The sequence below is a fragment of the Bemisia tabaci genome, chromosome 3 (assembly GCF_918797505.1).
Source record: "Bemisia tabaci chromosome 3, PGI_BMITA_v3".
NCBI classification, from domain to species: domain Eukaryota; kingdom Metazoa; phylum Arthropoda; class Insecta; order Hemiptera; family Aleyrodidae; genus Bemisia; species Bemisia tabaci.
In genome coordinates, this window is record NC_092795.1 from 30019706 (window position 1) to 30044133 (window position 24428).

At 40.7% G+C, this 24428-nt stretch overlaps 1 protein-coding gene across 1 annotated transcript in view; it reads left to right on the plus strand.

Annotated features, from left to right (window-relative positions):
• Gycalpha99B (guanylate cyclase 1 soluble subunit alpha 2) overlaps positions 1 to 24428 on the plus strand; it is a 308541-nt gene that overhangs the window by 177342 nt on the left and 106771 nt on the right. Inside the window, exon 5 of the mRNA XM_019040394.2 lies at positions 21010 to 21188. Coding sequence (XP_018895939.2) covers positions 21010 to 21188 — 179 coding nt within the window. The remainder of the gene's footprint in view (positions 1 to 21009; positions 21189 to 24428) is intronic.

Below are 24428 nucleotides of genomic sequence, written 5' to 3' on the forward strand. Positions count from 1 at the left end.
CTGCTAAGAGAGAGATACATAAAAAAAATTCTAATAGTATTTTTGGACCAAAACCGCTCAAAAATGTTAAACGAACCGGAGTCTAAGCAGTTTGATGTTGACAGCCCAATAAATATGATTTCAAGAAATACCTCTTAGAAATTCTACTCCACAATATGTGAGAGAACGAATTCGTTGCATTGTAATGCAACGTAAAGCCCTCTATCGGCGCACAAATGAAGTAACCAGCTCTCAATTTACGTTTTCCAACCCTGGCGTTTTCCTGCAACATTTTTAAGCCCGATTTGTTGACTGGTCTCGAATTTGTCTCTGTCTCGAATAAAAATCGCCGAATTGAAAATTTTCACGCGTGGAAAAAGATATTTTTTTCCGCGGACTGTCAAATATCTATATTTCATGGTGTGAAATATACCGCCAGGAAAGGTTTAATCGTCAAAGCAGTCGTAACTTAAATTTAATAAATCAACCTCATCCTCGAAGTTACGATTTTCTCGCAGTCTCGTTCCCGGGGTTTCCCTCAATTTTATCGTATTTATATCCCATCGAATATTTGATAGGTGCCTGCAACGAAGTCCGAGTCGGTCTCGAACGGAGAACGGGTATCTTTTAAGAGTCGACGGATGACGATTCCTGTCATAGCCCATTCCGGGCACGGATGTCCCCTCCTCGTGACCCCCATCAAAGGCACTGACGAGCGGAAGCTGGGGGGCGAAGGGGGGGGGCATTTCGGTACACCGTACACGACCGGAATTGATGGACTGGATGATCCGGGGTCCCCGTCCCCCGACCACGTAACCCCCCTCGACGGTGATCCGGGAGTTTCCGTTCTTCTTTTCTCGGTTGCGACATCTGTGCATTTTCACGGATGCATCCGGAATGCACACAAAGGCTTGATCAGAGGTCAAGTATCAAAAGAGACCCCGTATTAGCGTTCTTCCTTTGCTGCCGTCCAAAGAACTCGTCGCTTGGCTTACATAAAGGCGCACTACTCTTAGAGATGAGCCAAGGAAGGCATCGAGTTATCCGGACTACAGGTTTCATCGCGAAGTATTTGTTTGCTTTAGTCATTGGCATGTTTCTGCTGATTTTTGAGTGAGTTAATCTCCAAAAATGTATAATTCGGTCTAAAAATTACAAATCCGATACTAAAGCTCGTTGAATCGTCATCAAATGAACCTGATCGATAAGTCCCTATTTTAGCAATGATTTTTATCGATCATGGTCATTCGATATCGATTCAGGAATCGAGCCGTTTGCTGTTACGCGAATGAGACTTGGCAAGTCTATTATTGCGGGATCACTCAATTTGCGATGCATTCCGCGATTTCCTCACGGTGTTGAGTGCAGATAATGCATTCCACTGGACGAGCCAAACAACTACGCTTGAGTCTCGGGTGTCTAACACGGAACACCCATTTCGTGTCGAGCTTTAACTGCAAATATTCGCCGGAAAAAGAGGATGTTTTGAGGGAGTTACATTATTTTTGGGCTGAGCTTTATCCTCTGATATCTTCTAATGGCAAAATGGGAACCAAAAATATGAAAAGATTGATAATTTCAATTTGAAAATGATGCTTTGTCGTCGCTTAGCACAGGAAGATGACTTTCCTCGAAGAGAGAATTCTTCCTCCGAGTTTTTTCAGGGAGCAAGTTGGTTAGGCCCCCCGGACAACGTGTTGAGCGCAGGTTTTTTCTATATTTATGACGCGGGACGTGAGGAAAAATACAGCCAGGAAAATAAAGAAAGCATAAAGCATTCAGGAAAACTGTTCGATGAGTTGCTCAGCGCAAACGACTTGACTCTTCCCCGAATTTCCCGAAAAGTTTTCGTATGTCAGCGGAATGCTGAAGAGGGATAAAATGAAAGGCATTTCTGGTACACTTATCGGATAGCACGGAGAGTCTCATCCACTTCTCTGACTTTTTTCGTGGGTCCTTCGCAGTAGCTCAGCGTCATGACGGGTAGGGGAGGAAATGGGGTTGAAGTCCCTTTCCTTTTTGATTCGCATCAGTATACCTTCTTTTCGTAAGATAAAGAAGAGAAACAAAGCAGAAATAGAAAGGAAAGATTTCAAAAAACGGAAGGAGAAGTGAAAGGAAAAGGAGAGGGTAGAGAAGGCGGAAGGTGGTGGAGAGAGAGAAAAGGAGCAAAAACGGAGGAGAAGGGTCATGAAATGAACTAGAAGGATTAAAGGAGATGAAAGGCACCAAAAAAGAAAAGATGTAGAAGGCAGGGAAGCAAAATCAGAGGATGAAGGAAAAAGAAAAGCGGAGGAAGTAGAAGGATAAAGAGAAGGAAAAGGATGGACAAATGAGGAAAGAAAAGAAATAATAACTGAGTGACAAACATTAGATGAATGAGAACAAGCGAGAGTACAAAGAAGTACCAGAGGAGGGAGAAGTACAAAAAAACGTAGAATTACGTGGCGAATGAGGATTAGACGGAGATAACGGCAAACACGAAGGAGATGAGGTGAAATAGCAGAGGTAGGTAAAGAAAAATGAGGGAAAGAAGAAGGAAAGGGAAGAGGAAAAGGAGCAGGAGAGAATTACAGAATTCGGAGGTTCAGGTATCAGGTTATCTGGAATATAAGCCAGTAAACCAACAGAAGAAGAAGAAGAAGAAGAAGAAGAAGAAGGTATCAGGTTAGCCATCCATTTAGGTTAGCGTTTGCATGAAACTTTGGGTAACCCAACCTTCGAACTCCCATAGTAAACGCTAATTCTTCTCTCAAACAAATAAATTTCTAAACTGCATATACTTCCGTGTCTGAGTACGTCCAGTTGTTCCACCTTCCGCACGGGCCGTGAACATAGAGCATCGCAGTGACCTAAAAGTAAGTTTGGTTGTGACAGGCATGTTCACCTACTTCGAACAAATTAATCAAAAAGGAGTGTCACCCCTCCGTTGTCACAAGTTCGGACGGAGCGAAATTAATCCACGATCGAGTCCCAGTCCCGTGCGAAGGGACGGCGATCAGCACGGACTCGACAAGCTGTGCGTTTCGAGCAACAAGACGAGAACGGCCCGTAATTTTTAAGTGACGAAGTCACACATTATTAATGCCGAAATAAACTGAGCCACCGCGAGCGGCGGGTGTTAGTTCGGAATAAATAGGATTAAATAATTTACTAACATCGGACGAAGTTCGGTTCGCCGGAATTGAATGCCCGCTTTTAAAACCGAACCGGGCAACTTTGTTCCCAACTCCAGCGCCGCGCCGCTTTAACTAATGCATTCACCGGAATGCGCCACGTCGCGCGCCCAGAGCCAGATCGCTGCCGAGAGAAACGCGGAAAATTAGTAACCCGACACTGCCGAGCTGAGGAAAAACGCCTTATGAACCTTCAGGTGTTGCCAAATTTTCTTTGATGAAACACGAATGGAGATGCTGCATGTGTGAGGAATTTGCGATTTGACTGTTGATTCTTATGTAAAAGTTCATGAGAAACACGATGGTGCCACTGGTTTTCTCTGAAATCAACTCCCAAGCTCAAAAAAAGCTCTCAAGTTAAGGCCAAAATGGAGGGGATATCCCACTCTACCCTGAGAGTCCACCTCTACATCAAGACAAACTCTCCATGCAAAGATAGGGAGCAAATACATTGACAGGGCTGCCACTTTATTTGGGGACTCCAAAACTGAAAACACGGCAACCCTGCTAATATATTTGCTCTCTATCTTTGCATGGAGAGTTTGTTTTGATGTAGAGATGGACTCTCAGGGTAGGGTGGGATATCCCCTCCATTTTGGCCTCAACTTGAGAGCTTTTTTGAGCTTGGGAGTTGATTTCAGAAAAAACCAGTAGCACCACCGTGTTTCTCGCGAACTTTTACGTATGAATCAACAGTCAAATCGCAAATTCCGCACACATGCAACATCTCCATTCCCTGGTAAAATGAATATTTTTCGTTTAATTTTTCAGAGAATTTTGTCAGTATTTTGATCTAAAGTTCCTGAAAATTTCAAGGAGAAATATCCATAATCTCCCTCAATAATAAACATTTTATTGAAAGAAATTTGGCAGCCTTGGAATGCTTATACGGCGTTCTTCCTGAGTACGGCAGAACACGCGGAAGTTCGAAAGAGTTGCGGCCTTGGATAGTGTTGTTGCTGGTCGTTGGACTTAAATTGCAGCACCGTGAAGGTGTTTGTTGGCCAGTGCTTCAAAGTTCAAAACGTGAGCTTTGCTTTGCTTTCGACAGCCAGGAAATGAGCACTTTTTGGAAAATAGGTGGAATTGATTTAACTTTTTTTTTAGGTGCTACATTAAACGCACATCACGGTCAGTGGCGTGGCGTGAATGATCGATTATCAATATTTCCCCATGTGAAGCTATAGTAAAGAATCGATTATTAAGGTGTTCGCTGCGAACACCCCATTTATCGATTCATTCCATAGGTTTGAATGGTAGTTCAATCGACATATCGCGAAGCACGCCACGCCACTGATCACGGTCAAGGAACAATGCCGCGTATCTGCAGACCGACGATTTTACAGGACGAATAAAAAAATTCGCCATTTTTGTAATTTTGAGATTTGATTTGCAATTTTTTCATTCATTACAGCTAGCGTCATTGCACAACTCTCATTCGGAGTCGGCCAAAACTATAAACATCAGCTATTATTTTAGTATTTTATACCGTAGCCGCGTATCTGCAAATTGACGATTTTACAGGACGAAGAAAAAAATTCGCCATTTTTGTGATTGCGAGGTTTAATTTGCAATTTGTTCATACATTACGGCTAGCGTCATTGCACAACTTTCATTCGGAATTGGCAAAAACTATAAACATCAGCTATTATTTGAGTATTTTATACCCTAGAATGCGGAAAAGTCGCCAACTCATGTTCGCTGAAATTGTTACCTAGGCTGTATTGTTCCTTAGCCATCTATATGGTTATTTCAGCGCAGCGAGGATGAGGAAGAATTAATGAATGAGTTGTTTTCCAAAGAAAACACTCGCCAAATTTGAGTACGGACCTCGAATTGCACAGAAAGATACAACGCGCATAAAAACACGCAAACCAGGTCTCATCTGAAAATGGAACTGTTCACTTTCGGAAACAACTGATTCATTCATCCCGTAGCTTTTAGTTATCAACCCTCATTTCACACACCGCCATGTTCGGTCAAAACATCGTATCTGCACATAGTTCTGACTACGACTACGGTGTTTTACAAAGGGATGAAATGCCGGGATGAAGGGGGCCGTTGGAGCACAAGCCCCGCTGTCGAGACCTCACATAGGCCGCCTCCGCTCCCCTCCCGATCTCTCTCCGATGACACTGACATCGCGCGTTGCCAAATCGCATCGTAAAATCATGGATTTTCGACTCCGGGGGGGTGTAAAATCTTACTAGTCGACAATCCAGCCGCGCCTTCCCGCAACAGGTGAGCGAGCACCGGCGTCCCAAAGCCGAGGTCGGAAGAAACCGCGTATGTACACGACGTTTCTGTTGGGAGTTAGGTGCTTTAGACCAAGCTCGGCAGTGCGAAAGTCGAGCCCTCATCTGCGATGGAAGTAGGTCAGGGAAGGCGAGGGATGCTTTGTTCGGTGATATCTGTTCGGCGTGCGTGGCCGTGGACGTATCGTTATTTGGATTTAGACGCCAGACAGGTTCGAAGGGAGGGTCATGCGGGGACGGTTTGATGTACTCAAATAGCTGTTTTGTCGGAGGATTCGCAACGAAATTCAGACCCGCGGATAATCGACAGGAGTTGATTCGACGCATCGATGGTGAAAGTTGCGTAATCCCTTGAATTGCGATGTTGCAGGTGTTTTGTCGTAATTATTTCATAAGGAAAGCTAGGTATGTTGAGGGGCTTAAAGGAAAAGACGTGTAAGTGCAGTTATTTGAAAAATTGAGGCGTCAAAGATTTCAACTCTCGTATTCTGTTGTGCTAAGGAAGAACGCCGTATGAACCTTAAGGCGTTGCCAAATTTCCTTTGATGAATCACAACTTTTTAGGAAAATTTGTTAACATTTTTCTTCCAATTTTTCAGATAATTTTGTTCGCAAGTTTACCTAAAGTTCTTGAAAATTTCTCGGAAAAATATTCATAACTTTTCTCAAAAATAAACATTTTATCGAAGGACATTTGGCACCTCTCGAATGTTCATGCGGCGTTCTTCCTTAGCACGACAGTATTAGCTTGAAGGGCGGGATTTAGACCCTGAGGATTGCAGTATGAGAGAATTCATTCTGAAACCACCCGTGGGGTATGACACAAAAAAAAAAAAAAAAAAAAAAAAAAAAAAAAAAAAAACGATTTCAACTAAAACTAGTCTCAAGGTATATCCTCTGAAAAATTCACCTCTCGTTATAAGTTTGGAATTTTCTGTCTCAGAATGCCATTTTATTTAATTTTTGCTCCCCATAAAAAAAAAAAAACAAAAAAACAAAAAATCATCCACGTGGCTACTGTTCCTCGCAACTTTTACAATAGCGCGTGCAATAAGGAGGAAAACGCGATGAATATATCAATTCCCAAGTTTATAATAATCAAAGTGACCCCGTGTCCTCAAACTTCGAGCGCGGCGAAAGGTTTAAAAATTGCATTTTCCGGTAGATTTCCCGCGGGAGAAAACTGCAAGTTCGGAGGTCCAAGAGTTCAGAAGGAACGGGTAACTTCCCAAGTTCCGTCGATGATAATACCGGAAGTATGGTTCTAGTCTGGGGTTGGCAAGAAGTCCCACCATTACGAAACTTCACGACGTACCACGCGGATTTACGAGTCGTAACAGAGCATTCAAAGCATGGAATGGAGTGGGTCAATGAAGCGAGTGACGGAGACAATACGAATGTTTATTCTTTATGGATTCATATACTCACAGACAATATACAATATCAGAGACCCTACGCTTCTTTCTTTCCTCTAGTGTAAAAGTTATGTTCAGAGATCAATGTTCAGAATGATGATCAAAGTCCAAAGCACGCCTAGCCTGCTGTGCAAAAACTCCTTGCAAAATTTTCACCCCAACATTCATCAGTTATTATTAGGCCAACATTAGGGAAGCATAATTTCATGAAAAATAAAATCTTGAAATTTCACGTGAAATATTTCACGAAATTTCAGAAATTTATGTAAGATATTGAAAGATACAGGTTCCTTTTCATGTTCACAAAATGTAAAAATAGTGACTGTCTTCTATTTTTATGCGTTTGAGTGCGGGTTGGAAACTCTAGCCCTTGAAAAATACGAAATTCACGGTATCATGAAATCTCATGAAATATTCCACCAAAATTTCCAATCTTTCATTTCTTTCTTACATTTCATGCCACCCTGGGCGAACTCAATGTTCAATTCGTCGTCCCTCTAACGTAAGGGCGTATCTCAATCCCCACGTGCGATCCCTCTCTTATACATATAAACACATGATTTCTGGAACCCATGCGAAAATCGAGATAAGCCCTTACGACACAGGAACGACAAAGTATTAGCTCGTCCATCATCACTAAGTAATTGAGTATATTTTTAATGATCGAAGGAAACTCCACGAAGAGTTTCAAGGCATTAAATTATTTAGTTTTCTGTCAAGGAGAGATATAGCACCGAGAGGAAATAAGGCAACGTGAAATTCCGTGAGGCTGATTTTGCTTATTTCGTCCGCTGTTATCTTAAAAGGATTACACATCGTCTCACATAAATGACGGCGCTTGAATGCAACTAATCTAGCCCCAAGGGGTGCCGTGTTGTATAATTGAGATAATGAAGGCACCCTTAATTTCATAGCAATCGCAGCCACGCGTGCACTGCCATATCATTAGCAAGGCAACGCAACGCTTATATGGGTAAAAGGCACAGAAAGGTCCCTTAGTTAAACATTCACCCGTTTCAAGTGCATGGTATCGACATAAGTCATTTAATCATCAAAACCAATAGACATCCTCATGAAAATTTTAATATTGCTCGTGATATATATAAGAACTTCGGATAATTTGATGGATGCAACTGAGTCCCTTTCGTTGGCCACAGAAATAATTTTACATAATAAATCAATCGAGGTTTTTGTTTTAGTCACGGGCAATAAAGACCAAGAAATGTGTGAGATTACTTGAAATACATCAGTTGACAGGCTGACATTCCTTATTTTAGTAGAGCAATTCACTTGAGTTAGGTTCGAACCTAAGAATACAACTATATCAACTTTGGTGTGTTGCACAGTATCACGCTCAATTGAAGGCGTTTTGTATTGGTCCGGCCGCGACCTGCGGAGAGTAGAATCTTGATGTGTTGACGTCGAGTGCTGTTTGCGCTTGAAACTTAGTTCCTTCTGTTAACCTTGATCCATATTATAGGAAATATTTTTGGAACGACTATGGTTATGGTCTTTAGAATTAATGAGGATGGAGGATGAGAATGAAGCCTAGCTACCTGCAGTGCTAAAGAAATTGAACACAAGTGAAGCACGACATGCATGCAGCGAAATTCACCCGCCAGCAAACTTGAACGTAAAAGAATGAGCAGTGGAAGATTTAATAAATGCGCCGGTATTACACTTTTATTGAAACGTGCTTATAAACGTCGAACTCAAGCTGTTCGCATTTGAAGTACATGCATCGTTTTGTATAATTTATCTTCGCTCAAGCGACGCCAAATAAAATCTGCTCCTCCATTATTTTCCAATCTCAGCTCGCGTTCGAAAAAGTGAAGAGACAATTTATCCACCGAGTTTTCAAAGGAGGATCCTGCATCCTACTCCTAGGCAAATGTTTATGATTACACTTGAAGCACGCTCTAGAGAAAATGTGCATTTTTCAAAGGGCTTTTGTTTTATGTTGCTTCCTTGGAGAGAAACGGAGGGAACGGGTATCTCTCGGAGTTTCAAGTTTCTATAACGCTTGTCGCTGAGGCTGAGTGCACATAATGACTGGTTCCTTTGGATGAACAATACTCTGTACAAAAATACCGGTATATTTCAAATAATTATACATTTATTCTCACATTGTAATATAATATTGATTAAAATCGGAAAGAAAATGTCTCATGGGTCGTAAAGTGCTCTACAACCGAGTGAGAGTGCGCCAAGGGTAAAACAGACATCGTCATTGTCCAGACCACAGTCAAAGGTATTTGCATTGAGAGTTTTTAGAAAAGTCCCATAAGGAATACTGTAGGAGGCGTGAGGCATGGGTGTCACAGTTGTCACACATTGTGAGGTGGAGGCACATACGATAAAAAATGGAATAGCGCTCCAAGTAGCTACCATAGATCTAAATTACCTTTCACGTATTTTTAATCCTCATTTTGCCTGCTGTTGCGACTCATTTGCTTCATTTCATTCGTGCCTGAGTGTAATTTTACGATACGGCCCCATCTGAGGAAATGAAGAAGGATTAATGCTCTATCTGCTCAACGCAATCTTGAAATTATCTAAGTTTTAATCCTCCAGTAAGCAGGGCTTCTTGTATGAAATTACATGAAACCCAGCGGCAGTTTACGGCAAAATACGACCAAAAAATTTTCAACAGCCAGATAGAACCTTTATAAAAGGAATGATGATATTATTGCTGGTCACTTTTGTGCTATCCAAAGGTAGATGAAGTAAAACTGGACTACATTTTGCAATTAGGAACTACAATTTCTAGCTCATCTTACAGACAACACACGTGCCATCAGGTTCCCCCACGCAGATAGGCGTTTTAATATAAGAGCCAGAAATTGTAGTTCCTTATCGCTAAATGCAATCCAACTAGCGTAACGTGATTCAAACGGAGGGCAGGAGAGAGAGGTTGATTGCGCATCTAGAGTCTCTTTCTCATTTTCATTTCTCTCAAGAGACGAGAGGTCGAAATTCCGGAAAAATGACTTTCACAATACTTCAGTGGACTCTTATTCTAATTTCAAGGGAACGCTCCCCCCACCGCCCCCCGCCCCGCCCCGCAGCCCCCCGCCTCGAAAACCTCGCGTCTCCACATCACTGTGCTTAATCAGATGCCTCACATTGACCACACATTTGCTTAATGATGTTCAATTTTCCGCACACTTTTTCGGGCGGGGGGGCGGCAGGAGGGGGAGGTAGCTTTTCGCTCTATTAAATGTCCGCTCCCGTATCAGTTTCCGGGAGCGCCTCTTGGGCAAATAAAGGGGAGGTTATGAATGGGCTAATTAGTCGACACGTGTTGACAGAGTGTCACGGGGCTGGGGCCAGGACAGCTGGCCTCGATAGGCGTCAAATTTGCCGTGTTTGCCGACCGGGCGCCCTGTCGCGTCCTCGTGTCCCCGTGCACGCCTTCGACATTAACGGTTCACAAATATGTGACCCCCCACCCCCCGCTCCCCATCCCTTGCGACCCGTTTGAGCGTCGAAAATAAAGGACCGCCTAATCGACCTGTAACGGATACTGCTATTCTCCTCGGTGGCTGAACGTTCGGCTATAACGATGAAATGTGCATCTCGTGTACGATGCTGCCGTGCTAAGGAAGAACGCCGTATGGGCCTTCAGGCGTTGCCAAACTTGCTCTCGGAAAATATTTATTTTTGAAGAAAGTTGTGAAAATTTCTCTTTAAATTTTCACAAATTCTAGATCAAATTACGGACAAAATTCTCTAAAAAATCGGAAGAAAAATATTTAAAAATGTTTCTGAAAATTCGTGATTTGTCAAAGGAATTTTGGTAACGTCTGAAGGCTCATACGGCGTTTTTCCTTAGCACGGCAGAATGTGTCAGACTGACAATGTTTCATTTTCTCAAAAAGAAACCAACCAAGATATCCCCTTGAAATTTTCGTTGATTATTATTAGACGAGTGATAAAGATTCACAGACAATCTCAAGAAGAGATGTTACCTAGTTGTTGTTGTTTTTTTTAAAATAAATAAATAAACCATGCATGAAGATTTACAACATCGCAATCGGAGATGCTTGCTGTTATATTTCAGGTTGTAATTTTAGTTTCCGAAAATATAGAAGCTGAAGATTCAGTGGGTTCAAAAAAAACCTCACATGCCTTTTCTTCTCCGCATGACTTGTCATAGAATGAATAATAACTACCGTACGTCTGACCGTACGTCTGTGTATGTTTGTGTGTTTTTCGGTCAAAATTTCCTAGAAAAAGTTCTCACTTACATCTCTCTCTCTCTGGTGATCTCACAAGTCGAGACGTCCATATGACTCAGCTTCTTCACTCTGAATGTAGTTCAAACGTGACAGAAATGCAAGGAACTTACAAAATGTGACACGTTTCTTCCCAGCTTTACCATTTACGTGCATGACACTTTAGATACGGAGTACGACGTGAGTATAGGAAAGATAAAAGGGATCTAAAGGTCAGAAATCCATTGGCAATTCGCGAAAGGACGCCGGCGCCGAATCGGACTCGTGAATAATCCAACTTGTCCGCTCGTAAGTGGTAAAAGGCGAGTGGCAAAGGCTCCAAACCTTCAGCGCAAGAACTGCTATGTAAAAAAGAAAACACCTAGGATAACCGTTCGGACGTTGCCAGATTTTAACTTCGTAAAATATTTATTGTTGCGGAAAGCGATATACATATTGTTCTTCAAAATGTTCAGATATTCTGGACACATTTAATTGGACCGAGTTCATCAAAAAGGAACCACTCTACACTTTCGAAAAAATTGAGTTTAGAATGTCTTTGAGTTCCATTAGTCGTATATATTCCTCTGCCAAAAACTCAAAGTCGAAAAAAAATAATCTATGTTAAAAAGGTTAAAGTTTCTTTTCTACATTGAGCCATATGGAGAAATACAACTTTAAACCTCTTTTTCTCAGTTTCAACTTTATGTGGGCATTCACCCTGAGAGGTACATAATTCGCGTTGTCCATACTCTTTCTATATACGTGCTCTAACGTTTACTACCTGATGGTCTCTGGGACGATAGGGGGTTATGGCGATTTGGCGTCGCAGAGCGCGAGGCTGCGCTATAAAAGCGGCTCAACGTATGTAAAACGTTTACACGTTTTTTCGGTTTTCGGCTGCTCATAACGTGAAAACAAAAGTTGAGCTAACGTTTATACGCCGTTTTTTCTTAACACGATGACTTTGCTTCATTTTTTTTTTTTTTTTTTTTTTTTTTTTTTTTTTTTTTTTTTTTTTTACGGTTGCTCGCTTATCCAACGGATTGGAAGCAGGTAATTTCTGAGCGAACGCGCGGGGGTCCGGGTTTTTAATCCTCTTAGCCGCGCGAGATCGTGTTCGAGCCGGGGTGGCCGCTCCTTTGTCCCGCCGCGGCACCCGGCGCCTTTGTCCGCCGAATCGGCGAGCCATATGAATTAAAACTCTAATTAATAAACGAGTCTTTAATTTGCTAAATAAGCCCCGTCCCGCCGTTTAACCCCGGCTCAAATCCCGGCGAAAATGGGGGAACGTCTCCCTGCGAACCGCTCACTTGCACGACACGCCGCACAGTGGAACGAGGCGATAGGGGATGTCGGGACGAAATTTGGAAACTTCAAACACTTATAACTCCGTTAATACGCAACGTTGAGGCTCTCAAAGTGTTTCCATTGGTTTTCTCGTGAAATTTTCATTCAGTGTCACCCCTTTAAATTAAAAATGTGACAAAATAAACATAAAAATTTGCGGTTTTAGTCAAAAATTTAATGTCTGACCTCTTTCATTGACGCTATCCCCTGTGCGACGCACAATGGATCGAGTGAATGAGAGGGGTCGGACATGATTTAAAACCTTTAAAAGCGTATGTCTACATCAATATGAAATTTTTATGTTTTAAAAGTGGTTTCATTGGTTTTTTCGTCAAATTTGCCCCTAGAGACACCCTAAAATTTAAAATTTGACGATTGTTTTTATTCACCTAAAATTGTACAACCAGCCCTTACTGGGGTGTCAATTACACTATTTTTAACTTTTTATTAACACTGTTCTTAACTTACGGATCTAAAACTATTTTTTTTAAAAATATATAAATTCTTCCAAAAAAAAAAAAAAAAATAAATAGATAAATAAATAAATAAATAAAAAAAAAATGTTTTCAAAGTGGTTTAATTGGTTTTCTCGTCAAAGCCGCTAGAAACACCCCTCTTAATTAAAACTTTGACGAAATAAACATCAAAATTTGCAGTAAGTCCTAAAAGGCATGTCCAAACTCTCCCATTGACTCGATCCACCGTGCGCCGGACGTTTTTCTCGCGTGCTCAACACCCCAACACGCCCTCGTCATCGCTTTGCTCCTTCACCGCTCGCAATTTTTCGCTTGTTGCAAGGGTCTGTTTTGAGCGTAAAAAGAACGAATTTACTAGGAACAGACAATTGTATGGGTCGTTACGGAAGCAGGGGTGCAGAAAGCGCTCGAACGCCCGATCCGAGGATTTCGGGTGGACGCTGGACGGTGTACACCAGTGGCGTGGCGTGCTTTGCGATTTATCGATCGATCTACTATTTAAACCAACAGAAAAGGATCGATAAACCAGGTGTTCGAACGCACACCTTAATAATCGTTTTTTACCATAGCCTCGAATGGAGAAATATCGATAACCGATCATTCACGCTTCGCACTGGTGTACACCTCAAAACGCAGTGTACTTTCCGGCAGGAGCAATTTAGGCAATTTACACATCGGAACCTATGTGTAACGGTGTAGCGTTTGAAGTATTTCCACGAAGTTGAAGGCGCTATACATAGTTCGCGCGAGCACGCCCTCTATTGCCGTCGTTGATTCGAATTCGCGGAATCAGCTAATTAAAATTATTTGAAGTGCATCCGCTCTGTTAAAAACACCCAAGTGTTTTGATTTAATAAAAATCGATACATTTCTGCTCGCTAACTGATTTGTGTATAAATGACTGGCAGATGCGCAATGGTTTTTTGATTTTACCTAGACTGTACTTACATTTTGTTCAAATTATTTCGACCACGCTGATTCTGTTTGTCAAAATTATCTGGCCTGTGCAAAATTTTCTTCTGAAATTACTCAGATTGCCTTGGTTAGTAGGGAATTGTTGTGGTTTCCTGTTGAAAACGTACGCTGCAGAACTTCTGTCCTGTAAAGGAGTACAAAAAACGTAAGGACTTTTCGTGAACACCTGTAAGTTTATCACGGTAGATCACTTGTAATCGCTTATCGAATTTTGATCATATTGGATCAAGGCTTGATCATTCTCAATTAAAGTTGAATCACTTTTGAACAAATACTAATCCTTGTCAATCAATTTTGATTACTGTTGACCAATGTTTGATCATAGTTTATCACTTTTTAAGAACTGTTGATAAAAATGTCATCACCATGTCGATTGAGGTCAAAATGGTCAAGTCCATTCAAATAGAAAGTGCCTTTTTCGTGTAATCGAAGATCAAATTCGTCGATTATCAATCACGTGACCAATTTTTAAGAGCTTTTTTGAACATTGTCAACAATTTTATGGAAGGCAAGTTTCGTTCAATATACTGTCAACAACCTTTGAGTGAAATCCGGAGTGACTTTTACTCTGGCAAGGTGACCATTAAAATTGATGTACAAAGAAGGCAATGGGAAAATTAAGCGATCCTATTGGTTAAATGAGAATTTGTTTTAGACTAAGAGGAAAATGACGGTCTATTAATTAGATTCCTCATGAGTTGCCGTTAGTTACTTCATAACTTACCTCATTTGTCCATTGCAACCATCCGCTCTCACTAATAGGATTACCCCATTTTATCCTTGTCTTATTGCTTTGTCGATTGCTATTTCGATTTCAATAATCACACCGCCGAAGTGCTATGGCCGGAATTTTAAGACGTTACTCGAAACTTCCTCGACTCGAGATTTACTCGACTGGAGGAACCTCCAAACCGTCTCGACTCGAGAAAAAACTCCTCGACTCGAAAATCTACTCAACTCGAAAATCTCCTCGACTCGAAACTCCGTCGTCCAAAAAAAAAAAATGGCTTCCAGGTGAGAGAATGACATTCAACGTCAATTAATGAACAGATTAGGAATTTATTTGGAATAATAATCATGGAAAAGTGCGTCAAATTAAACTTTAGCGGCTACTTTCATAAATTCCCGGGCCATGAGTTAATTTCTGATTCATCCGCTTGAGTATGCATTCGTGAGGATGGTGACTGGTAGAGTCCCTTTATACTGAGAGTCAAGACAATTCGGCTCATGGATGTCACAAACGGGAATAAAGATTACAGAAATTGAACGTTTTTCGTAATCTTTGATCGGCCCATTCTCAAATGCCTTTCTCCGTTCCTCCTCTCATTCCGTTTGTTCCTTGCCGAATCCGTAATTCCCTGGTCCATTCCAGATTATAATCTTTGCAATTGGTGAAAATGTAATCTTTATTCCCGTTTGTGACACTGTGGAGGCCTAAAATACGGGAACCAATCAGAAATGGCATAGAGAAAAAAAAGGAGGTGTTTGCATTTCGGGCATCTTGGAATTTTTTGATGACTTGATGACGTAGGTGGGTACAGTGTGAAGGGGACGTCCCTGTACCCAGCTGTACCCACCTACGTCATCAAGTCATCAAAATATTCCAAGATGCCCGAAATGCAAACACCTCCTTTTTTTTCTCTATGCAGAAATGGATTCAAATTGTCTTGACTCTCAGTATAAACATAGAATAAAGAGACTAACGTCAACAGAAGCGAAAGCCCCCGCCATTTTCATGTCAACGAAGCATACCGAAAGGAGGCTGTTTCAATAAGTACTGTTTACGTTTGCGGTTTTGGAGAGGTCGAATAATAACAGATACATACGTTTCAAGGAATTGTAAGAGTTTTCTTTTAACTTATTTATCGTTAAACCGAAGAAGTACTGTAGATTCGCTTAAAATTTAATGTTATTTTCCACTTTTATATTTGTAGGTAACCTCGAAATTGGTTTCAATCTGCGCAGAAAAATGTTAACATTGGTTCTTACGGAGCTTTCGCTTCTGTTGACGTAGTCTATTATTCTATGGTATAAAGGGACTCTAGTGACTGGTGAGAAGGCGGCCATTCATTGTATTTGTTTGTTTGTACTTTGTTTTTCAGTGCCAGACCAGTAATCCTTTTAATTAATTGTTTCAAAGTTAATAATTCGATTTCTTAGTGGTTTTTGTGTTTCTTCATATGATATAGCCCTTTGTGTCATAGTTCAAGCGTTCAATGGATCCTAATCGTCTTTGAGAACACGGCTAAACCCACACCACAGATGCTTAACATTCATGCGATTGAATGGAAGTGAATTTCTCGGTGATTGAACCTTTCTTTTCTCCTCAGTACTTATTTTCATCTTACATGTATTCCATCATGAATTCTCTGTGAAATTTCTCGGAAATGCGTGATTTATTCTCCGGAGAAAAGTTGATAGTGTAGCCCTTATCCAAGCGTCAGCGTCTCAAATACGTACCAATTATGAAACCCTGTGCTTTATTATTTCATTTATATTGTCCACATGTGATTTATAGCAAAGGAATATCCGTTTCTCTCAGGTAACTTATCAAAAATTACAAACCATACCCTCACTCAAAAGCATCTTTTTTCAAAGCCCTTTGGTTAAGATTGTGATTCATCAAGTTGTCAGCTGGTTTTCACAAACACAAGTTCTATCGAGTCAACATTGAACATTAAACACTGTACCTATGAAGCAGATTTGTGACTTTAGAGATCAGGTTTTTCTTCATTTTCCAGTTTCTGAACATGATTTAATAGAAGTTTTCTACTTGGCCTCTGAAAGCACAAGCATAGGCCACATTAAGCGATTCGTATCTCTCATGACTATCAATCTTATTCTACCTAATAAGCGTTTTAGAGCTCACTGAGTGTGTGTTGAGACAAAAGTCTAGTATTTTCTTGTCACTGCTCACCAATGGTGCTGTCTGAAAGCATGTATCAACCTGTTATATTGCTGCTGACTTGGAGCTGATCAGATAATGACATTCGTCTCAACATGCGATGAGCAAGCTCTAACAGCGATGCGCAACTGATTGCCTAATCCAGAGGACTTTGCTATCATGATGCTTTTCTTTGGGTTGGTATGTCAAGTGCTCATAATTCTTTGAAATTAAAATGTGTACGGTCTCCTGGCCCTCAGGTATTTACCTAAGTTAATCCTGAACCAAAGGAATCTCTACTGAGTCATAATATTCACTTATCCCGACACACTGCAGCACATGGGCAGTTCGAATGCTATTCTCATCAAAGTGTCAGACTCAAGAGTTTCCAAGATGGCCATTGCCCAGCATTTAAGAGAGCAACCTACCTCAGCAGTTTGTGTATCTAGTGGCTGTCTCATTCAAAGATCATGGTTCTCTGCTGATTTGATATTAAACAATTTGCGGAGACCATGGATTGATTGTCCACAGCTGTCAATTTCAACGCAACTCATCAGCCTCTGAATTCACTCTTCCACGTACCCTCTCATCCTTCAAATCTTCTACCATATAGTGCAGAGAGTTTGATTTTCTGTGAGTATTCATGACATCATGTTCCATAACTTTCATTCCTTCAGCACACAGTATTTTTCTTTTAGGTTCGGCTATTAACCTTGACCTGAAATGCCCATTTTGTTTTGACTACATGCTTAGCTAAAATTACTTCGTCACCAAGTGTCCACATTTGTAGTGAAGTGGTGAAGCTGCTCATAAATTAACTGATTTGATTCTCTCTTCTCAGAAACATTGGAATTCCTCACTCAAATATTGCTTCATTTTTGTTGATGGGACAAACTTGATCTTTTCTCAGTGCTTCATTTCTCCTCTAGTTCTTATGATGATTTTTTGGGGGGAAGGAGGGAGAGGCCAAGGTGCAAAAAGTTAGAGTGAGCATGTTCATGTGTTTTCTCGTGTCCTTTTGTATGTTTTTAATTATGCTCTCACTATTTTTGCAATACCTGGCACCCATGGCGTCACTAGAAATCGCCCTGATAAATTCTATTTTTTAAGGAATTCATTGCTCGGGAAGCCTAACCAGTGGAAATTGTTTGTATGTTTCTCTGAGACTCGGCGCTCAGTTGTTAGAAATCTGAGGCCCCAAAATCATTATTCTGCCTCACTTTACTGAAGAAGTAAATGAGGCCATTTTTAATCCAATCTGTCAATTTTTGTGTTGGTTTTCTAGGGAGTTACCTACAGGAGTGTTAGCAAAGAATGGGGGAATAATGAGTTGCTCGAACATTTTTCTCCCTGAAAAACTGAAAATTCAGTGTCAGGTTCTTCAGGTTTTTTTTGGAGGAGTAGGAGGGAGGGCGGGGGACGAAGATGAATTCAGGATGAAAGCTATTTCTTTATTTCGTGGAAAACCCATGTTTAAATTAAAGTAAATTAGGTTAAAAACTAAGATAGACTTTTGCAAGTTATTATTTTTGATTAAAAGCAATACCTCAGGGAACCAAATGTTTTTTCACCGAAACAAACGATGTAATGTCTTAGATGACAAAAAACGGGAATAACTTTTAAGACTATCATAAAAATATTTTATTGAACATCAATTACATCAACTCCACGTTAAATGAAACCCATTAATGCCCTTAGAATTGCATTAGGATCACTATTTGATGAGGACTTTGAATTTGAAAGTAGCTTCGTAAAGTGCATGACCAAAATCCCAAGTGCACAGATTGCCATAAGTAGCAATTACATTGTAACAATATTGCAATTCCACTGAGTGTTGTGTATGTTGCCTAGCTCCTATTTGAAGGGGTCCCGTTTATTGAAACTTGTTGCAATTTTTCAATGCATTGCATATTGCCTATCTTTCTGACACATGGAACTCATTTTGTTGATTGTTTAAAATCAGCATAAATCGACTAAATGATGTAAAAATGTTGCAATTTAATGGTAAAAAAATTAAAATTGTATTGAAATCAAACTGCAATTTAATTTCAATATTTTCGTTGCACTGTGCTACTTGGGATGCGTAGTATCCTTGGCGCTATACTCTTCAGTAGCTCTTTCTGAGGTTCACTTTCTTTGATGAAGCTTTGAGGGAAAGGAGGGGATGCTCTTCGCACGGGGGTGGATTTAAGGATTTTTTTACTCTGAAAAATTAACCCTCTATGACAATATAAAATGTTGAAATTCAATGTCCGTGACCCCCAAAAATCGCCCTTCAGCTACCGTTTCAAAACACCGAAGTCGTAAGGTAGTTGCAACGGAGAAGGAGAAGTTCTAGAGGCAAAACAGTATACTTTTTTCTTTGAAGGGAAAAATAGCATATATATCTATAGTAAACAAGGGAAAGAGGGTAAAATTAAATTTTAGCAATAAAATTCATAAAAAAAATTCACTTCATTCAAATTCACTTTCATAACAAAACAAATCACTTTCAACCAAGTTTCCTCAGAACTCCCTTGAGGGACCTCAGTACCTCCCTCACGAAAATCTCGAGATTTGCTCAACGAAATTCACTTGAGGAAATTTGGAGGTGACTTGAAGCGCGTTTCGAGTCGAGGAAATCTCGAGTCGCGTCTTAAAATACCGCCAATTCTCGAGGACACTCGAAAAGCGTACTTAAGGAAATCTCGAGTCGAGGAAGTTTCGAGTAACGTCTTAAAATTCCGGCCTAAGAGTGCGAATTAAAATCCACACTTTTTGCGTACTTAACTTTGCTTTTGCAAGGCGAAATTAACCGAACCCATTATTTTCTTGTTTTCTCAGGTGTAATTGGACGTATTTCTGCCAAACGAAACTATGTGCATCAAGACATGAGCCTTAAGACCCATAAGGAGATATGCATAACAGGGCTAACTTCGTAATGCGCATGGTTCCGTTTGGCAGAAATACGTCCTATTAATCATGTCTGATTTCAAAATAGCCTTCTAAAAGAACACACGTTTTTTCAGAATTCGAAGAATGTCAACGAAGCGAATACAGCGGGTTTTCTTGTTTTTCTCGCATTCGCAATTTTGCCGCTCACGTGTCTTGCAAAGGAATCGGTCCAACTCACTTCGTAAGTTACACTTAGCTCCTAAAGAGCGGAGCTCACTTTTTTAGCACACCACTCGGGTTGTTCGGAAGCAGAGGGGGCTCCGAAGTAAAACGTATTCCGGATTTCTAATAGAATGAACTGTCCTTCTCGGACGCTTCCGAGTCAATTTTCTCATACATTCATTTTTGCACTCTCGGCTCTGTTCGTTGACACGGGAGTATCGATGGCCCACGCTCAAAACGGAGAAACTGACAGCGGGCGCTGTCTCCGATGGCCCGACAGAGACGAGATGAAAATTTCATCAGTCGATAGTGCAGTTGCTCGTCGCATCGGAGACGGCGCACAGTGCGGCACCCTTACGGACGATGCGGACAAAAATCGGCAAAAGACACTTAACTTTGAATAAAGAAGATAATAGCACCGACATAGGAAAACCCTTTGGCACTATCAAAGTAAAACACTCGAGGAATAAGAAAACGTTATACCTCAGGTTTTCTTGCGTATTTTTCAAGAAAAATTCATTCGAAGTTGGCAACCTCGAATTAGTCCTGTGTTAACAATATAAAAGCAACGTGAAACACCCAAACTTTAACTTCAAATATCTCTGATAGTCGCAAAAAGTCGCAAGATCTTTTTCGTAGAATTGAAGTTGGATATCTGAGGATTAAGAAAATGTCAACCACCCAGAGCATTTTGCGTTTCCAGCGGGAGATCTCCATTTGAAGTTGACGTCTTTTTCCCGTGTATTTCTTATGTGCTGGTTACACGCTTAAATTTCCATCAATTTCCGATCAAATGGTGATTGGAACGCACCATCTACCATCAAATTTCTGCGGCCTGCAAAAATTTGATGGTAGATGATGGAACTGTGAGGCTCATCCTTTATCTGATTTCCACACAACCGTGCTTATTTCATGCTTATTTCAATCAACACGCTGTTCTAATTAATTGTACTCATCAATCTAGATAACTCTCGACCGCCATCTTGGTCATCATTTTGATCGGAATTTGACGGAAATTTGAGCGTGTAACCAGGTCATTAAAGATGACAAATTCCGAAAAAAATATTTGGATGTCGAGTTGTGAATTTTTGATTTTCGTCCACAGAGGGCCGCACTGTGCGACGGAGGGAGTGAAATTGAAAAGTGATGTATTAGTAACTGGGACATTGTGTTTTGTTGTGTGCAGGTGATGTGCGGACGGTGCTGAGCGCGCTCGGCGAGCGCCTCATATCCGGCTGCGAGGTGCACACCCAAAGAGGTCTCCGCTCCCTCGGCAGCAATCTCCAGAGCTTCCTCATCACCCTCGACGGGGTCCACGACGTGGTGCAAGGTCAATTGAGAACTCACAACTCTCCCTCAACCCAGGTAAATTCCATTTCCTATTCCGTCCATCACGACCAAGAAGCAAAGGGAAAGGAGAAAGAAAAGATTGAAAAAAGATGACAAAAATAATGGACCACTAGACTAGAGTATCTTTATAGACAGATTATGGCCATTTCTGCACTGGAAAAAAAACACATTGGATCTAGAGTCCAGACTCTTGAAAACATTGACAAGAAAAAATACTCTTGATTCAATCGGAGTTTGGCTCAAATCAAAAGGAAATCCGCTCAAATTAAGAGGCTTGTTTCTTGATTTAAGCTAGATTCTGATTGAATCAAGAGTACTTTTTCTTGTCGATGTTTTTAAGATTCTGGAGTCTAGATCTAATGTGTTTTTTGTCCCAGTGTATCCACGAAATTTAGTTGTTAGCGTTTGATACCCAGTGATGATAATCCACTAACCATATGCGTCTAGTAGATCTACTAGACACATGGTTAACACCATCAGGAATGTAGCACTTGCTTTTGCAACTAAAGAGCCATCATCATTATTTTGATTCGTACATGTTTTTTGGAAGTTGATGAAAAGTAACCGGTTGGTGCATTATTCACGTGGCGTGCGTATTCGTAGGGAGAGTATGGACACTTGGAGATACATTTGTTGAGAGGGCAAAATTTGAGAATTTCAAAGCTATGTTTGTCTTAAATGTTTAAATTAAGATAAATAGGGAAGAAAATACAACAAAAACAAAAAAAGTAGCCTCAACACAGTGTTGAAGAGCGCACCGGTATGAAGGTCTTTAATTATAACTGATGGTAAATTGATTTTGAATATTAACAGAAAGTTAATACTTATCTTGATCGCAAGAAAAATACTTTTGAAATAGCCAATCTAGCACTTTAGGCTACGTCCGCCCCCTAGAATTTTGGAATACTTAAATTGTGAGTAAAAATTCGAGTTTCCCGTCAAAAAGTACCCACCAATGACGAGTTTCACGAACAGTGATCGAAGAGGAGCTGAGAAGCAATTTAGCCCACCTCCGCCATCTTGGATTTTGTAATTTGAAAATTTGACTGAAAATCGAGTTTCCTGTTAAAAAATACCACACGGTCTATAAATGGGCGCGCTCAAAAACTATACAAGTTTCAAGAACAGGTTTTCCCTCGGGTGCGCTTTTTTTCGTTGGCCAAATTAATAATGACAACTCTTCCTTTCTTAATCTATTGAAACCTTAAATTTTTGGCATGGGCAATGATGGGCATTACGTATGCGAAGTAACTTGGAAATACAGCATTTTATAGGCTGAAATGCCTTGCTAGAGCAATTCACTCGAGTTAGGTTCGAACCCAAGAATACAAGTATATCAACTTCGGTGTGTTGCACAGTATCACCCGCAATTGAAGGCGTTTTATATTTGTGTTGCACAGTATCACCCGCAATTGAAGGCGTTTTATATTGGGCCGGCTGCGGCCTGCGGAGAGTGCAGTTGATGTGCTGACCTTTGAGTGCTGTTTGCGTTGCATGCGTTAAATGCAAAATGATGATTAATTTTCATACATTTGTGTTACGACTCTAAAATGAAATTTCGAGTTAAAATGAAGCATTCAACTTTATTTTAAACGCATGTTGAAAGTCTGATTTCTATATGCCGAAAAGTTCCTTATGCGTGTCATAAGCAGTCTCCGTGAAAAAAATACCCCGTCACGGGCTTGCTCAAAAAAACCATTCATGGCACTCACTGGTACAGTAATATTGTATAGAACCTTTTCTTGTCAAATTATGTGAACTAGGGGGTCCGCCCCCTGGCCGCTGCGCGAGCCTTCGAAGGCTGCTTCGCGGCCAACGAAATCGTCTAAATCGCCCGTTGGCGGTTAATGACCAAATAATTTTCATAGAATAACATAACGATGTTTCGGAGAAAAGTTTCCCGCTAAACAATATTCTCCATGACTTTTTCCTTACTCTTAATTTTGATTCTTTCTTCGGAACTCGAACTTTGGACTGTCTTACTCTCCTTCCTCGCCCCGTTCATCGAGCGTCTTAAAAATGATTTGATTAAAATAGAGAGGATATTTCAAAATTTCCTTTAAACCTTTCACGTTATTGACTCATGAGGGGGCCTGGGCTGATTGTACAAAGTATATTCTCGGCAAACTCTTCTGTTGTACGAAAATTTCAATGCTTATAGCGCTTGAACTTTTTCTTCATGACCGCATAAGTCGATTCCTCCCTGAAGTTGCACCCATTAGAGCCGAAGTGTATTTTATGCAGGGAAATTTACGATCGGAAACATTATTACACTGCCTGGTGGCAGATACTCTGTCGGTAATTTATCTTCAAAGCAACGAATAGTTAATTTCACGCAGAGCAAAAGAAAATGAGGAATATCAACGAATTAATGCGGGAAGGAGTGAAGAGGCGGGAGAGTGTCGGGGTGTACCGCGTTTTTATTAGGAATTCCTGACATGCTTAGCCGCTATAACTCAGCACAAGGGCTTTTTCGATAAAACTGTATCGTAACTTTTGATGAACAGGAATTATGGGGATCCACTGAATATTAATTTTGCCGTCGCGTAAAAAACCATATTTCCTTCTTACTCCACCGCGCACTCTGCGGCGCTGTAGAGATGGTATTCTCACATTTCAAACGCGCAGAATTTTCAGGGCGTTTCTCGCATTATACGAAGCTCTTGTTTTATTACTCCCGGCCTGAATATTTGAGCTCTCTCGACGAAACTCTAATAGAGCTGTTTATGCATGTTTTTTGTGACTTTGTGGATTTAGCTATTAATACGTAAGTGAGAATCGCATTAACTTTCGCGCACCATATTTCACGTGAATATCCGTATTTTATCCAGGGTATTTGACTACTCAATAGATAAGGTATTTCCTCATGGCCCGCACTAATGGCCTCTATAGTATGGAGGTTTTTGTCGGGCTGAACCGCAATTTTCGCCCGATGTCGGTGACTACGTGTTGAGCGTAATCTATTTTAGATCATGGACGGTGAGAGAATATTAAATACCCGAAGTTACTTTTGCAGCACCTGTTCATATTGCAAAGGTAGTAAAATCTTGGGTTAGAGCTAATGATCTAACAATAAATCAAAGTTAGACACAAGCATTAATCTACTCAGCTGGTTCTTGTAATACTTTCTTCGATTTCTGTTTTATTTTAAGAGACTCAAATAGTATTTGATTTGAAAACTCTTTTGAGTCTCTTGGTATTGAGATAGATTCCGAAAGATTCAAACAGATAAAAGGCTCATCTCGGAAGAACATA